This window comes from Gymnoscopelus microlampas (assembly GCF_963454915.1).
Source record: "Gymnoscopelus microlampas genome assembly, chromosome: 17".
NCBI lineage: Eukaryota > Metazoa > Chordata > Actinopteri > Myctophiformes > Myctophidae > Gymnoscopelus > Gymnoscopelus microlampas.
The window spans coordinates 49,119,565-49,137,112 of record NC_139954.1 but is presented as its reverse complement, the minus strand read 5'-3'; the positions used below and the strand labels follow the sequence as shown (position 1 = coordinate 49,137,112).

At 41.2% G+C, this 17,548-nt stretch overlaps 1 protein-coding gene across 1 annotated transcript in view; it reads right to left on the bottom strand.

Moving 5' to 3' along the window:
• Nucleotides 1-17,548, bottom strand: part of lrp1bb (low density lipoprotein receptor-related protein 1Bb) — a 597,729-nt gene that overhangs the window by 242,628 nt on the left and 337,553 nt on the right. The window contains exons 20-21 of the mRNA XM_084084305.1: nt 9,936-10,106; nt 3,719-3,901 (exon numbers count right to left, since the gene is read on the bottom strand). Of these exons, the coding sequence (XP_083940431.1) occupies nt 3,719-3,901; nt 9,936-10,106 (354 nt within the window). The remainder of the gene's footprint in view (nt 1-3,718; nt 3,902-9,935; nt 10,107-17,548) is intronic.

Here is a 17,548-nt window from a genome sequence, read left to right as displayed (position 1 = left end):
GAGGGACACTATATTACCACACACTCACTCCAGAGGAACACATTGCATATTACTGTGGGGCAGACACCTCTTATCTCCGTATTTTAACTTTTTTCATAAATTAATGCCATATTTCCATTTGTTTACGCCCATTCTATTCTATATCCATTCTATGTCACACGAATGTAGCAAATGTAGCCGATCTACAAGCTCAAAACGCGTCGCAGCGCGTCGCGTTTTGAGCTTGTAGATCGGCTATTTTTGCTACTTTTGAATTGGAATCATGATATTTTTTATAGCCATTTTTTAGCGGCGCTAGCCACTCTATATCTTTAGGTATAGAGCGGATCCTGCTCTATACCTGACTTTGTCCGTGTGCGTCAACGTTCTGATTGGTCAGGTGCGTACGTCAATAAAGTGATTGGTCAAGCTTCACGTGACACGTGGCTATAAACACATTATAAACACATATCGATGACAAAATGTATCAAAGGCGCCGCTACCTTCATACAGGGTGTGATTTTAATTACAATCCTGAAAAGTAACATTTTTATTTCATTTCAAATGCATGTAGTTATACTTATATTAAGAGTACTAATATAGATACGAAGTAATTAAAGCGGGTCATGTTTGCATGTTAGGAATCATAACAGCTGAAATTAATAATATATCAGTATTCTGATATTAACCTGTAGGCCGCATTAAGTGAAGGTGGGGGCCGCATGTGGCCCCTTTTTTTAAGCGAACATTTTTAACTCCAATATTTGCTTCTGGGGGTCCCTGGAACTAAATATTTTGAGATGGCCAAAAACATATAATTTATGATATAGAAACCAAACAACAACATTTATATGTATTTGGCCGCAGACCCCCATCTCAACATATGATGTTCCAGGGACCCCCAGAAGCTTTGAGTTAAACATGTTCGCTTTAATCAAAGAGCAAAGATTTGCACACATTTTCACGATTTTTCAAAAATAGCAGCGCCATGGGCTATGAGCTATGAGCTTGTAGATCTGCTATGTTCGAATAGCTAAAGCATAAAATAATGCTTTTTAAGCTCTAATCTAAAATGAAACAGATGCTTACCCGGTCTTAATAGATGAACCTACAGTACAGTTTCATCCATCTACAGTAACAGCTAGCATAGCAGTAAATTATCATTTTTTTTTGTATGCTATTAGTATAGTTAACACCATCCAATATCTTGCACAAACAACATGTGTGCTAAGCAGATTTGTGTTTATAAGATTATTTAATTTGTTTTGTGAACGTCCGTGAGCTAGTAATTATCTCCAATCCATCACATCAGCAGCACTCTGTCTGTCTGTCACTCTGTCTGTCTGTCACTCAGTCTGCTGCAGAAAATACAGCTTCGCTACAACAGTGGAATAACTATCCTATTAGCTAGTGGTGGAAAAAGTACTACATTTAAGTAAAAGTATCAATACTGCAATGTAGAAGTACTCTGTTACAAGTAAAAGTCTGGGATTAAAAATGTGCTTGAGTAAAAGTTCAAGAAAAGTAGAAAGTATACTCATTATGCAGAATGTCACATTTCACAATTTTTCAAATGTATAAAAAATCTTGTGAAAATAGCAGATCTACAAGCTCACAACGCGTCGCAAATAGACAAAATATATACAGGGCTGAAGGGGTTAATGTATGATTTTGTAATAATAATCAAAATCTACAACGTATTTAGTAACTAAAGTTTGAGTGGAGTAAAATACAATATTTGGCTCTGAGATGTAGTGGAGTAGAAGTATAAATATTGGGGAAAAAATGGAAATACTCAAGTAAAGCGCAAATACCTCAATTATTGTACTTAAGTACAGTACTTAAGTAAATGTACTTGTTACTTTCCATCACTGCTATTGGCAAATGTATTGCTATCTATTTGTATCTCAAATCAAACTGAATGTAAATATTGTGACAGTGATGGTATAACACTCTGCACAAGGCAACCTATAGTCATTCATAAAGATCCTCTCACACAGCGCACGGTCACACCTTTCTGTACACAAGCACAATTTTCTGTGTAAACACACAATAAAGATCCATCTAATCACTTCACTATCGGGGACGTACAATCAATTTAGCCACTTGTAAAATATGGAAGTAACGGGAGCTGGGACGTTTTTACATTTTTCAGCAAATTAATTTGTTTTGATTTATTTGACGTTTCAGTTTTTCAATGCAGAAACAATGGAGAGGGGGGGGTCCATCAGAACAGCTTCGTCCTCCGTGATTTACTACAGGCTGCTGCAGTGTTCGTATGGACTCCGTCCATTTTTACTCGACAAGCTCAAAACGTGTTGCGATGCTACCATGTTGTGCTGGAAAAGTAGCCGCATGTCTGCGGCTACTTTTCCAGAAAGTTCCTATGAAGTAACAGTTTTGGACATAATGTTAGTTTTCACCCAACAGCGACGATACGCATTTTTGTCAATTAAAAACATCTACCAGGGGCGTCCGCTGGCCTAGCGGTCCAGACTAGCGGTCCAGACTAGCGGTCCAGACTAGCGGTCCAGGCTAGCGGTCCAGGCTCATACCACATATTATAGACTCATCACTGCATCCTATATGATAGAGTGGGTTGGCCTTCCTTGGCCGACAGGTGAAACAAACACTGGTACCTGTTCATCTTTAAGGCAATTGATGGGACTTTACCATTGTACTGTACTAGAGGTGCGGGTCGCTACGCGACCCTTCCGTCTAGTCGCTGGCGCGAGGCTCTCGTGTAGTGGGCTGTAGACGTTTTGGACACGCAAACCAAAAGCGAGAGCAACAGCAGTGTTTGTTTCGAGACGCAAACCGAAAACGAAAGCAAACTGAGAGACGGACACATTTCACCCGTTCATCTATCTATCTATTGACACAGGCTCTTGCAGGACCAGAATGTGCGGCACAGATTGATGAAGCAGCCCGCTCAGCCCAGCGAGACGCCGTTCGCTGCATTCAACCCTCCCAAAGAGTCAGACAGACAGTATTTGGATGGGGGGCGGGGTTGCCGGGGTTGCCATGTCCAGGAGTTGTAAGCGTGAAGTGGCGTATAATTAGTTAGGGAAAGTGCGTCCACGCATGCGCAGTGCACAGCGCGGACACTGGTCGTCGCGTTCGTCTCACGCATGACTGTAGATTCAAATTTTAAGGTAGATATTACATCTCTGCTGGATGTGAACCACCCTGTAACACATAGGACACGCTCCAGTGACTGGCTCACGCTAAAGGTCCCCAGAGTAAGGACTGAACTGGAGAAAACAGCCTTTTGTTTTAGTTCCCCAACCACCTGGAATGACCTAGAGCTTAAGTTTCAAATACATGGTCAATTTAAGGCCTTGATTGCAGGCCTTCCCACAAGGGTCTGCAATTGCTTTTAAATGTGTGATGTATCACACGATAAGGAAAGGTTGTTTTATTTGGTTCTGTTTTGTCTTGTTTTTGACAAACCTGCAAATGAGGGCAACCTCAATGTCTTTCGAGAATAAATAAAGGTTTGAAATGAAATACGCTGGTAATCCAGCTTCACAGCGTGTCGCGGGTTCGACTCCCAATCGCGACGACCTTTGCTGTGTGTCACCCCCCCATCACTCTCCCCATTTCCTGTCAGCCTACTGCCTTATCAATAAAGGCAGAAAAGCCCTCAAAAATATCTTAAAAAAACAAACATCTACCAATGAATGAATGGATGAATAGATTGGTTGGTCAATCAATCAATCAATCAATGGTTCAATACCTGTGTCTTTGCAGGTGAACTTGGCCTTGGGGTCACACATCCTCTTGGTGCCCTCGCAGTCGGCCTCGTCCCCCCCGTCCTCACAGTCCTTGTCCCCGTCACACCTCCATCGCTCCGGGATGCAGGTCCCGTCTGTGAGGCAGTGGAACTCCTCTCCGCTGCACTCGATGACGGACGGCAGCACTGGAACAACAAGGACATTTAACCCATTAAGACCGGGAACGCATCTGTGTCATTTTTTTGATTTATTTGGGCTATTCAAAAATATCAGATATAGAAGCTCATAGCGCGGCACCGAGTGCCGTGCTATGAACTTGTAGATCTGCAATTTTCTTTTAAAATCGACAGCAATTTTGCAAATCTATGAATATATATTTTTAAAGCGAACAAAAGTAACTCAAAGCTTTGCTTCTGGTGGGGGTCCCTGGAACAACATGTTTTGAGATGGGGGTCCGCGGGCCAAATACATATCATTTGGGGGGTCCTTGACATGAAAATGTTTGAGAAACACTGATATAACAACTTTTTTTTTTTTCTCCAAAAAACTGTTAGAACTGTTAGAAGACATTTTGTAGAACGGGCCTCAGGTCTTTATTGGGTTAAAGAGGCTTAACGGGGGCTCTGGAATCACAGCTGGTAAAGCCACACACTACAGGATGTGTAATACTGTAGCACAAACTCTATTTCCCAAGCCAGTGGTTCCCAACCTTTTTCCTTGGACCCCCCCCCCCTCCCCCCTTTCAGAAAAGCTGAGACACCCTACAAGTGTACTCACTAAGGGTAAGGCTGACATGGTAGTGAATGTGTTGGATACAGATACATTTTTTTCTGATATCAAATTGAGGACATACAGTTCCGACCAAGCAATCTTTGATTGGTTGAAATAGGCTTTCTACCCGTGTGCTCAAATGAGCACTACAGCACACCTAGCCGTTCTCAAATTAAACTAATATCAAAGTATAAACATCTACTGAGCTGATCAGACGTTGTCTCTGCAGAGCAGAGCTTCAGCGATGCTCGCGGAATTCGGCTCTGCCTCGGCCCTGACCGCAGTGTTGATTTCGTCGACTAAAACTATGACGAAAAATGTTAGTTGACTACCTTTTTACACTGACAAAAACGAAATAAAAACTAAGCTACGACGACTAAAGCTATGACTATAATATTGACAATTCCGTCAACAAATAAAAACTAGGGTCTAGTGGAGAAGAGATCCAGTAGAACTAAAAGACAAGTCATTTTATGTTTGGTTACGCTCGGGTGTTGCGCCCTGAAAATAGCAGATCTACAAGCTCACAACGCGTCACACTGAGCTTGTAGATCTGCTATTTTCAGCATGCAAACAAGTGTAAAATCAGCCATTACGACGCCATCAAGGCACCGCCAACATACATTATAGTCAACTAAATCAACTGTAGTTTTAGTCGACTATAATCTTAGGATATTTAGTCGACTAAAACTAGACAAAATCTAAAACATTACAGACTAAAATATGACTAAAACTAAATGGAATGTTTTTCAATAGACTATGACTAAAACTAAATGAACATTTGCTGTCAAACTCAACACTGCCTGACCGCAGCTGCCACATCAATAATCACAGAAACTCTCTCGTGTAATATTGCTTCATTATAATTTGGTGCAACATGTAAAAACATTTAGACCCTTCATTGACCACGAGGCACCCTCCTTTACTCCATCTGTTTTGGGGGTTTTTAGTTTTTTTTTGTGTTACTTTCCATTATTCAGTACACCACAAAATCCATAATAATATTCTTTAGCCAAAGTGATCATTTCTCCATGGACAACATACAATTCTATTTCACTAAGTGAAATAGAATGTCTTTTTTGCTGATTGATTACCACTGCACTTACTGTAGTCTGAAGGTGCATTGAAAGTGTTTGAAAGTCAATTATTGCTTTCTCATAATATTTGGTAAAAATACAGTAGCCTACTGACGTAGAGAAAAATGTTCAAAAGTGCACAGATGACTGCAATTAATCTAGTGTGTCAGAGGCTGCTGAGTTCAACAGAGAGAATGCATTAGTCACTATGACACTGAATCATTTTTGGTACAATTTGTTCTTCAAGTAGAAGTTATTGCAAATAACCAAATCCATGTCTACTGCGTCATTGTACTGGACATTAAACTGCACTGCAGACATCACACATGAGACAGAGATAGGTCTGTAATGTAGATTTGTTCAACACATTAAATCCGGGAACGCATCTGTGTCATTTTAGATTTTAGATCTAAGCATTATTTTTTATACTTTGGCTATTAAAAAAATAGCAGATCTACAAGCTTGAAGCTACGAGCATGCAGATATATTTTTGAAAAACTCTTGAACATTTTGTGTTGAATACATAGATTTTTTTTAAACAACATTTTTAACTCAAATCTTTGCTTCTGGGGGTTCCTGGAAAAAACATATTTGATGGGGATCAGCGGCCAAAAACAATAATAATTGTGGGTGGTCCTTCACAAGAAAAAGTTGAGCAGCACTGATAATTAAGACATTTGACACTTACAAATGTTCGCTTTAAAAAAATATACATTCAAAGATTTGCCTAAATGTTCACGATCTTTCAAATGGTCATGCTGTCACACTAGAGTCAGCCATCAGCTAATCTAATAGAATAACTGTTTGTATTATTCATCAATTCATAATTGCATTTAATCATTCCACTAGTTGGCTCATAATGGGGGAAAAGGTCTTAATTATGATTTCCATATATCCCATGCGGGCCATTAGCATGTCTAGCATTGTCACAACACAGGATCCTTTCTCCCTTTAATTGTGCTTGAAGCATTACTGTATTATTACTGTAGGTTTTTAAAAGGCATGACGCAGTGAATCTGACCATTTGGCTGATCTAATCAGACACACCATTCACTACACCAGTGGTTCTCAAACCGTTTCCATGTCAAGGACCCCCAACTTGACACTTATTAGCCTGTGGACCCCCATTTGAAAAGATATGCCAAGGACCCCCCATAAGAGAAGATTTTTACGGCTCTAGCAGTGATTCTCAACCATTTTAATTTCAAGGACCCCCAGTTTGACATGCATTAAGGCTACGGACCCCCATTTAATGGCATTTCTAACTCTGGGACCCCAATTTAAATTGTAAAATCAATATTGATCTGAGTTACAGACCCATTAGGGTCCATTTGGTTCCATTTGTACACTCTCTGAGTTACAGACCCATAAGGGTCCATTTGGTTCCTAACTATCCATCATTTAGCTGGGGACCCCCTGGAACTCCCTTAAGAAGCCCTGGGGGTCCCCGGACCTGAGAACCAATGCACTATACCACTTTAGCATCACCTAGTCTAATTCTTCAAAGTCAAACACCAATTTTTCAACAACCAAGGCAAGACAAAAGTATGATTTTTAGGGTCCGTGTCCACAGAGAACGCCTTTAGAGTTGCCAGCGGCCAGACTTCCATGTATTTCTATGGTAAAGATGCACTGGTGCGTTAGCTCCTATTCCCAGTGCTTCAGTATCTGCTTGAGGGCTCCTGACGCCCGGCGTTTTTGCCGCAGCGGCCCCTGGGCGCCTCCAAGCTGGAAACAGTTCAACTTTTGGAGAGGAGCGCTCGCAGTCCAAAATGTTTTCAGATGGGGGGGGGGGGGGGGGGGGGGGGTCCTTGATTTGGAAATGTTTGAGAACCACTGATTTAAACAGCATTTAGGAAACAAGCCCAAATAAGCAAAGTACACTTTAGAAACAAGCCCAAAAAAACGCAACCCACAACTACCAATATTTACAAGCAACTTTACAGAAAAATAACACTGTTCCTGACCCACCCGTTCAGGTTGCATGTTTGCCCGGCATTACTGTGACTCCCCCGATCTACAAGCTCACAACATGTTGCATCAAGTGTTAATTGTCAAGATCCGACGTTTTGTGAACTTGAAGATCAGCTATATTTTCCCGCTACTTTTGCGTGACACCAATTTGTAGGACAAAGTAGGGCATTAATTTTAACGGGGGAAAAAAAACATAAAAAGCAGAAATATGGAAATACACGTTTTCTGCCCCGACAGCATGGACACGTTTTGATGAATAGGCTCTGCATTCTAGTGACAAGCTAGCGAGCTGTGAGTATGTCTGACTCCAAGGGTTTCTGAGGCAATTATGACAGATTAAAAGATTCTCCTCTCCATGCTACAGCTCTCCTCTCCTTATGGACGGACACACCAGATAAGACTGGTCACGCGCAAAGCCTGAGCACTTAAGGTCATTAGAGCTGGGCTGATTAATAGTAGCATTGAAGTCATAATTACAGCATCTCAACGGTTGCACTGCTTTGAATTGCAAATCAAAAGAACTATCCTTAAAGGAGAGTCAGAGCAAAATACATGTGGATTGTGTCTGCCTATAATCACTCACCAACATACCTGATGCAGTTGACTTTGTTCATAGAAGTTAGAAACCAAATTGACCCCTTGCGTGTATGTAACTCTGAGAGTGTAAAAATGGAACCAAATGGACCCTGACGGGTCCATTTGGTTCCATTTGTACACTCTCAGAGTTAAATGAACACTAATCATGATGATACAGTATAGATTGGGACCCCCAAGAAATCAAAATAGTTGAGTCCCTGGCATATCTTTTCAAATGGGGGTCCCTGGGCTAATATGTGTCAATTTGGGGGTCCTTGACGCGAAAAAGGTTGAAAACCACTGGCCTAGAGCATAAAGCTAATTCGGCTATTTGTCGCTCCAAACTTTTTTTTTTCACGAATCGTAACCACACATGCACTGTTTGTCACTTATTAGGGGAGGGGGAGCACTCCACACGAGAATCTCGCGAGAGTTCACGCATCAGAGCCGTTCTGTAGGAACGGCAGCTCATGAGTGACAAACAGTGCATGTGTGAGTGCCAGGACACTACATGGAGATGATTTGTGAAAAAAAAAAAGACCTGGAACGCATCTGTGTCATTTATTAATTTGAGCTAAAAAGCATTATTTTATACATTGGCTATTCAAAATTAGCAGATCTACAAGCTTGTAGATCTGCTAATTTTGAAAAATCGTGGAAATGTGTGCAAATCTTTGAAAATATATTATTCTAAAGCGAACATCTTTAACTCAAATCTTTGCTTCTGGGGGGTCCCTGGAACAACCTATTTTGAGATGGGGTCGGCGACCAAATACATATCATTGACATGAAGAAGTTTGAGCAACACTGATATAGAAACATACGTTTTTCAGAAAACTGTTGGTTCTATTGTTCAACTGCATCAGGTACTGTGTGTTGGTGAGTGATTATAGGAGTGATTATAGGCTCTCTCCTTTAAGGGTAATGATCAGTGTTTTATGAGCTGTATAATGTTTTACAGGAACACAATGGAGTTTCCAAAGTAACAAGTCGAGCATGTAATATGGACAAAAAAAACAACAACTATAATTACTAACTTCTAAACGTTGTCTTGCCTATAATGTCAAAGTCAGAAGTGAATAAAATCTGAATAAATAATCAAAACAAGCATCTTCTTGGTGCCAGAGGTACTGTATGTTCCTCTCCCTCTGATGAGGTGGAACAGACGCTTCAGGATCATTTTAATTCTGTTTTAGATTTGTTTATTTAAGTCAGTGGTTCTCAACGCGGGGTTCCGGGGACTCTCTGGGGTCCTTGGGGGGGTTCCAGGGGGTCCCCATCAAAATGTGTTATATTTTGTGTATCGAGCTCCAAGGTCAAAGACCCCCACATGAATATGAATTAGGCCACAGACCCCCTCCTGAAAATACTTTGTGCCAGGGACCCCCTCCTGAAAATACTTTGTGCCAGGGACCCCCTCCTGAAAATACTTTGAGCCAGGGACCCCCTCCTGAAAATACTTTGTGCCAGGGACCCCCATTTGTGTTGTTAAAGTGTTTCATTTGTTTCATTTCAAATCGATGATGTATACAGAGGTTAACACCCATTCTGTTGCTACATTAAGTCATTTTGCTGGGGACCCCCTGGAACCCCCTCAAGGACCCCTGGGGGTCCCTGGACCCCACTTTGAGAACAACTTGTCTTAGAGAACCAAACTTGAGTGACAACTGTACTTAAACCGCTTTTGTCAGTCGCACACCAAAAATAGTAGATCTACAAGCTCAAAACGTGTCGCGACGGGTTGTAGATCTGCTATTTGTGGTGAATGTGAGTTAGCTGGTTTCTGCCCGACACAGGGATATACACAGTGTTTATTTCCTACCAGCAGAAGCCCCTCCACACGTGGTGTTCTCGTCACTGAAGTCCCCACAGTCGTTGTCCCCGTCACAGGCCCAGTGGTCCGGGATGCAGCGTCCACTGGAGCAACGGAACTGAGCGTTGGAGCAGGAGTGAACGCAGCCCGTCTCATCACTGCCGTCTCCACAGTCATCGTCTACACACACACACACACACACACGCACACGCACACGCACACGCACACACACGCACACACACGCACATCAGTGTTAATTTGGACAACTAAAACTCTGATGAACATTTTTCGTTGACTACCTTTTTTCACTGACATGAACTAAATTAAAAAAAAAAAATTAAAAATAATCTATGGCGACTAAAACTAAGACGTCAACAAATACAAACTAGACTAACATGTTAGAAAGGGATCTAGTGGAGAAGAGATCCAGTAGAACTAAAAGACAAGACATTTTATGTTTGGTTGCGCTGGGGTGTTGCGCTATGAAAATATCAGATCTACAAGCTCACAACACGTTGCAGCTGCAACCAAGTGTAAAATCAGCCATTACGACGCCATCAAAGCACCACCAACATTTTTTGTCGACTAAATCAAATGTAGATTTATTCGACTAAAACTAGACTAACAGTAAAACATTTCAGATGACTAAAATATGACTAAAACTAAATGGAATTTGATTCAAAAGACTATGACTAAAACTGAATCCAAATTTCCTGTCAGAATCAACACTAAAGACTTTGGCCCTGGCATCACCATGTTGGGCATAAGATTGTAGGTGAAAAAATGTAAATAAAAAATAGGCATTACACACACAATTTTAAATATGTTGTGGTTAAAGGGGTATTCCACTTTAAACCACCCTCTGTGTGTGCAGTGCACCCCCAGGCAGGTTTTTTTTTAATTGCTTGATTCAATATTTAGATATTTCATATTCATTTGATCAGACACGCTACGAGACTATTCAAATTCAGACTCCACGTTTAACCACAGCGACCACACATTCCCTGCTTCTGGTGGCGACATCCTTTTTCAATTAGTTATTTCATGCATGAATTTCATAGATTTCATGCATGGACTTGATGCAACATTTACATGACAGTAAAATATTAACATAATAATAATAATGACCTAGACCCCTGCTGTGTTCAAGTGAAATACCCCTTCAACGGTTTGATGTTTCGTTCAAATGAAGACCGACATGACTTGTTTAGCCGATTAAGACCTGGAACGCATCTGTGTCACTTTAGATTTCTTTGGCTATTCAAAAATAGCAGATCTACAAGCTCATAGCGCGGGACCGAGTGCCGCGCTATGAGCTTGTAGATCTGCTATTTTTAGGACAGCTCAAGCGAAGCGAGCTGTCCTCTATGGAGAGAGATGAAAGGCAACTGAGGTATGTGGGATGTAACCTCTGCAGGCTTATAAAGAGAGGAGGTGGCTTAGGCGAAAAAGGGGCGTAACGGGGCGTGATTTGGTCAGGGACTCTCTGTTTGTGGGAAAAAGTGGGCCGGCTTGCTAAAAAAGGGTCTGGTTGCCACCGATTGGTTGCTGCAACTTGGATTCATGCAGGGAGACGCCCCCTCTTTGCTCCAAACACCGATTGGTTGCTGCAACTTGGATTCATGCAGGGAGACGCCCCCTCTTTGCTCCGAAAAATTTGGAACGGCTGCCTGTTGTCACAGGCACTCAGGCACTGCAGAGAAGTAGACACAGTGGTGGAAAAAGTACTCAAATTCTTTACTTAAGTAAAAGTACCAATACTGCAATATAAAAATACTCCGTTACAAGTAAAAGTCCAGAATTAAAAATGTACTTGAGTAAAAGTACAAAAGTATTGGCATCAAAATGTACTTAAAGTACCAAAAGTAAAAGTACTAAATATTTGAAAATAGCCGATCTACAAATATTTGAAAATAGCCGATCTACAAGCTCACAAGGCGTCGCGATGCGACGCGTTGTGAGCTTGTAGATCTGCTATTTTCAAATAGCCTATAGGTATGAAATAGGGCTAAAGTGGTTAATGTATATTTCATTATATCATAGTTTATATCTGAAAAGTAACTAGTAACTAAAGTTTTCAACTAAATGTAGAGTAAAAGTGCAATATTTGCCTCTGAGATGTAGTGGAGTAGAAGTAAAAGTATTGTAAATTGGAAATACTCAAGTAAAGTACAAATACCTCAAAACTGTACTCAAGTACAGTACTTTAGTAAATGTACTTAGTTACTTTCCACCACTGAGTAGACATGTAGACTATAGACTATGGAGGCATCAGAATTTTGTATTAAATTATAGAATGCACCAAAACATTAATAAGTGTTGACTTGAATCTATTTAAGCCACAATAAAGCCCCGCTTTTATTTTTGATTTTTATTTGGGGTTTATTTAGCATAGTTTTAGATGATTTTCTGTGCACATTTCTTCATTTAAGCATCGCGAGCTGCGAACGGCCTTTTTGCATGTAGTTGAAGCGCAAGGGGCGGCGGGGGGGAGAGAGTCGCAGATAGACAGCTGGAGAGTTGAATAACCTCCTCTTCAAATAACCAGATTTATTTACCAAAGTAGCCTATGTAGGCGACCTACATTTTTATGTTTTAGCTTAGACACGGGTAGCCTACAATAGTTGGTAGATGATTGGTAAATTATTAACCATGACAACGACTCAAAGACTTTTATTTTGTACTTTCTTGAACCACAAGCATATCGCTGCACCAGTAGGCTACATGAGAGAGAAAAAGGGGGGGGGGGACCACTTGATACACAAAAACAAAGCTGGCAATGTATTGCTAATATCCAGGGATGCTTTGTTAGGCTACAGAGTGCAAAGCACTACATTTAGCCAGTGAGAATTGCAGTGTACATAAAGTGCGCTCGGAAAGGTTTATTTTAGGAGCGCTTTGTGATGCACCGTGCAGTCAAATCCGCGGTGTCAATAAATTCCACTGCCCGCTCTTTGATGAGTCCTCCATCCTCCATGAATCGAATACAAACTGCAACTAGTTCCCGTTTGGAAAGCGGGAAATCTTTATACGCGAGTAGGCCTATTGCAAAATATTGTCCAATGTCCACTGAGTTCAGCCTTTATTTTACCAAGCAGGACTGATGCTGCAGCCTGAAGCAGCTTGCCCTGAAAGTGGTTTAGGCGACCGTTCGTTTAGGCGTCCTCGCGTCGCTGAGTTTGCTCTGGACAAACTTTTTTTTTTACGCTGGTGCCATTGCTGCCTCTCTGCTGTCTCAAGAATCAAACATGAAGAGAACGAGGCCACTCAGGCCAGGACATGTGTGTGGTGTTTATATTGTGCGCTTATGTCAATAAACCGGTTCTGTGAATGAGGGACACAGACAGACACATTTCACACTCGAGTGTGAAATGGGATTCTGAGAATACACATTGGCTCAATTGCTCAAAAGACCCAACATCCTCCAGACACGCAGGACGTAGAGAGAGAATGGATGTGTATTACGTTATTTGTCAGCCTTAAGTATAGGGGCGATATTCATAGTAAATACACAAAAAGCTGTCTGGCGGAGTTAAGGCACAGTGGCCCTCATTTATCAACGCGGTGTAGCCCGAATAATGAACGTACGGCGATATCACCGCACCTTTCGGCATTTATCAATATATCCTGACGTGGGCTTCATCCTACTTTACGCTGAGATCTCACGTCTGGTCGAGACCAATTGTTGACGTTGGCTGCGCCCGTTTATTCCATTCTAGACCTGCGGAGCAGACGGTCTGACAGGCATCTGGACACATATATCCACTCCAAAATGTATATCTACACTAATAAATAATCCCTGTGAAAATATAACATTTTATAAAGTAATTTAAACAAACTGCTTTAACAGTCATTCGGTTAGGCTTGCAGATCTGCATGGCTGCGTTGGCTATTTGAAAATAGCAGATCTACAAGCTCACAACAGGTCCCATCACTACGCGTTGTGAGCTTGTAGATCTGCTATTTTCAGCGCAGCAGCGATTCTGCGAGATAATTTTCGGGAGCCCCGAGTCCCCGACATTCTTTTCATGGACAGTGAGGTCCAGAGAGAGAGAGAGAGAGAGAGAGAGAGAGAGAGAGAGAGAGAGAGAGAGAGATAACCACGATAACGCAATGGTGATTATGAACCACGTACCCAAACCCGTTAAAGGCTGCTTTTCCCAAGCTGAACTATACTATTGTTCAATGAAAAGCATTGTAATCCGATTAGTGGCCATTTTTTCATAATGTATTCGAGTGCAATACACCTACCAACCGATAGGGTCACTCTGTTAAAAGCATATGGCCACCGATCAGATTAAAATGCTTTTTATTGAACAATACGGATGATACAGGTACTTTTGAGAGCCCATATATACATGTAACCTCCGTCGCCATGGGATAAGCACTTTATCTTTGAAATATGAACGTTTATGTAGATGTACGGGTCATAAATGGAGAAAGTGCAAACACTAGGTTGAAGTTCATCCATGACGGTCGTGACAGTTGACCGTCGTGTATCCGTGGCTATTACTCCCTCTAACATTTCCCATGTTTTTAGCAGTGGTGGAAAAAGTACTCAAATTCTTTACTTAAGTAAAAGTACCAATACTGCAATATAGAAATACTCTTGTTACAAGTAAAAGTCCAGAATTCAAAATTTACTTGAGTAAAAGTACAAAAGTATTGGCATCAAAATGCACTTGAAGTACCAAAAGTAAAAGTACTAAATATTTGAAAATAGCAGATCTTCAAGCTCACAACGGGTCGCGATGCGACGCGTTGTGAGCTTGTAGACCGGCTAGGTATAAAATAGGGTTAAAGTGGTTAATGTATGTTTCATTATATCATAATTTATATCTGAAAAGTAACTAGTAACTAAAGTTTTCAAATACATGTAGTGGAGTAAAAGTACAATAGTTGCCTCTGAGATGTAGTGGAGTAGTAGTAAAAGTATTGGAAATTGGAAATACTCAAGTAAAGTACAGATACCTCAAAATTGTACTTATAAGTACAGTACTTGAGTAAATGTACTTAGTTACTTTCCACCACTGGTTTTTAGTGTATTGAAATAATGTCATGCATATTTGTCCAGTGCATAGCCTACTGCAGGCCTTGTTGACTAGATTTAGAATAGATTTTTAAGCTCTTGCTCCTGAAATGATCGATTATTTTTTAAGGGGAAACGCCATCATTTAACATGCAAGTCAATGGGTGAGAAGGACATTGCCAGGCACAAGTGTAGGTAATTAATGTATTTGTGCAAGATGACCCTGCTACTGTATATAAAATGTGTATATTACTCGTTCATCATGGTTCATGTTCAAATAGCTCAATCCAAAATATAATGCTGTAGGCCTAAGTGTTAGGCTGTATTTACGCACCTGCTTAATTGTAATTAATGCTTAAATATAGTTATGACCGGTATTTTTTATCAGATGTCTGATACATTTGATTCATTCCGGACATTGGGACCAGCAGGTTACAATCCTATATCGTAACCCCTGGTATTGACCACATTGCTTAGCAGAGTTCAGTGATGCAAATGCATGTCAAGTTGATCAACAGATTGTATTATTCTCCAATGCAATAACAGTACTGAAATGAAGGCTATAAGGGCAATAATGGGAGCCCTTTCTTTTTTAAAGTAACTTCAAAGTTACTTTTCACAGTAACGCATTACTTTTTGGTGTAAGTAACTAGTAAAGTAACTGAGTTACTTTTACATGACAAGTAACTAGTAATGGTAACTAGTCACTGGTTTTCAGTAACTAGCACACCACTAGCACAACACTACAACGGTGTCTAACCGAGAGTTATACTTCTCCAGTACAACGGTGTCTAACCGAGAGTTATACTTCTCCAGTACAACGGTGTCTAACCGAGAGTTATACTTCTCCAGTACAACGGTGTCTAACCGAGAGTTATACTTCTCCAGTACAACGGTGTCTAACCGAGAGTTATACTTCTCCAGTACAACGGTGTCTAACTGAGAGTCCATGCAGATCACAGTTGACAAATATTATATATTATCGGAGCTATTACTAATGTTATCGGTTTTATCGTGATGACGTCATAATTCCTGATATCGAACCGATAATTATCGGGCCGATACTTATCGTGCACTAATAATTTTATTGCAAATTATTGTCTCCGCCAGGCCGAAGGCATGGCGAGAGAGTATGTTTTACCCCCTGTCCGTCCGTGTGTCTGTGTGTGTGTGTGTCCGTGTGTCTGTGAACAGCTAATCTCTGGCACCGTTGGCTTGATCGCAGTGAAACTGTGCACACACACTCCCTGGATGCCAGAGCAGAACCTCTGCCCCAAATTTTTCACATGGGCCTTTTATAGCGCCACCAGGAGGCTGATTTGTGCAAAAGACATTTTTGGACAGTACTCCTACAGATTTTATCCAAACATCACGCACATCGGTGCACAGTATCTCTATAGTCATGTGATCAACACAGATCTGCCTGATTTTCCATATTCCATCCTGATTGGCTAAGGTTGGCTTCCAAAGTTTGCAGGATTGGTCCATTTTGAACTAAATGCCTCAAATCATGAACGCAGCTTGTGATTTATGTGAAATTTAACACGCATGTTCCCACTAGGCCGAGGAAGAAATGCCATTTGAAAATGTTCAAATCAGCCTCATGGTGGCGCTATAAAAGGCAGATTTGTGTTTTTAACTATCTGCACCGATCTGCGTGAAACTTTGCACACATACTCCCTAGAGGCCAAGGAAAAATATCTGCCCTGCATTTTTCACATTAGCCTTTTATAGCGCCACCAGGAGGCCGACTTATGTAAAACTTTTTTTTTTTTAGATTAAGCCTTCACATTTTTTCCAAATTTCACGCAAATCGGTACACATGATCTCTATAGTCATGTGATCAAGATGCATCTGTTTGATATTTCATATTCCATCGTGATTGGCTAACATTGACATCTAAAGTTTGCAGGAGTGGCCCGCTTTGAACAAAATGCCGCAAATCATGAACACAGCGTCCAATTGTGGTGGAACTTTGCACGCACATTTGCACTACGTTGAAGAACAAACGCCACCCTTTTAACATTGCCCTATTATAGCGCCACCAGGAGGCAGATGTTTCTTTTTTATATTACTTTTAATTTTGTCCAAACATGCAAATCAGTACACATGATCTCTATAGTCAAGTGATCAAGATGGATCTGTCAAATTTTTTATATTCCATCCTGATTGGCGAATTCCGAAAATTGCTGGCCCACAATAACCTACCTGACCTGGCGGAGACCTGTGCTCCGAGGAGCACTTTTTCTGGTTTTTATATTTTTCTCTGTTGTTGGTGACAACTCTAGTACGACGCCACGACGGCACGACGGTGTCATGAATGCGTCCTTTCACAATATTGTGCGTCAGCGACGCAGGACGCAGGCCTATGAGCATCTCTGCTCAGTGCGGCTGCAGAGTTCATGTGCAACATCGCATGGCTGTGGCTTTACAGTTTTCCTTCGCCGTGTCTGTAGGTCACCCCCAGGGACCCCCAAGGGTCTCCAGGGACCCCTAAGGGGGGGGGACGACCGCGGACCTCCTTTTTTTTTTTTTTTTTTTTTTTCATCCCATGCTTTTGTACCCCCAAAACTGTTTTCTTTTTTTTTTGGGG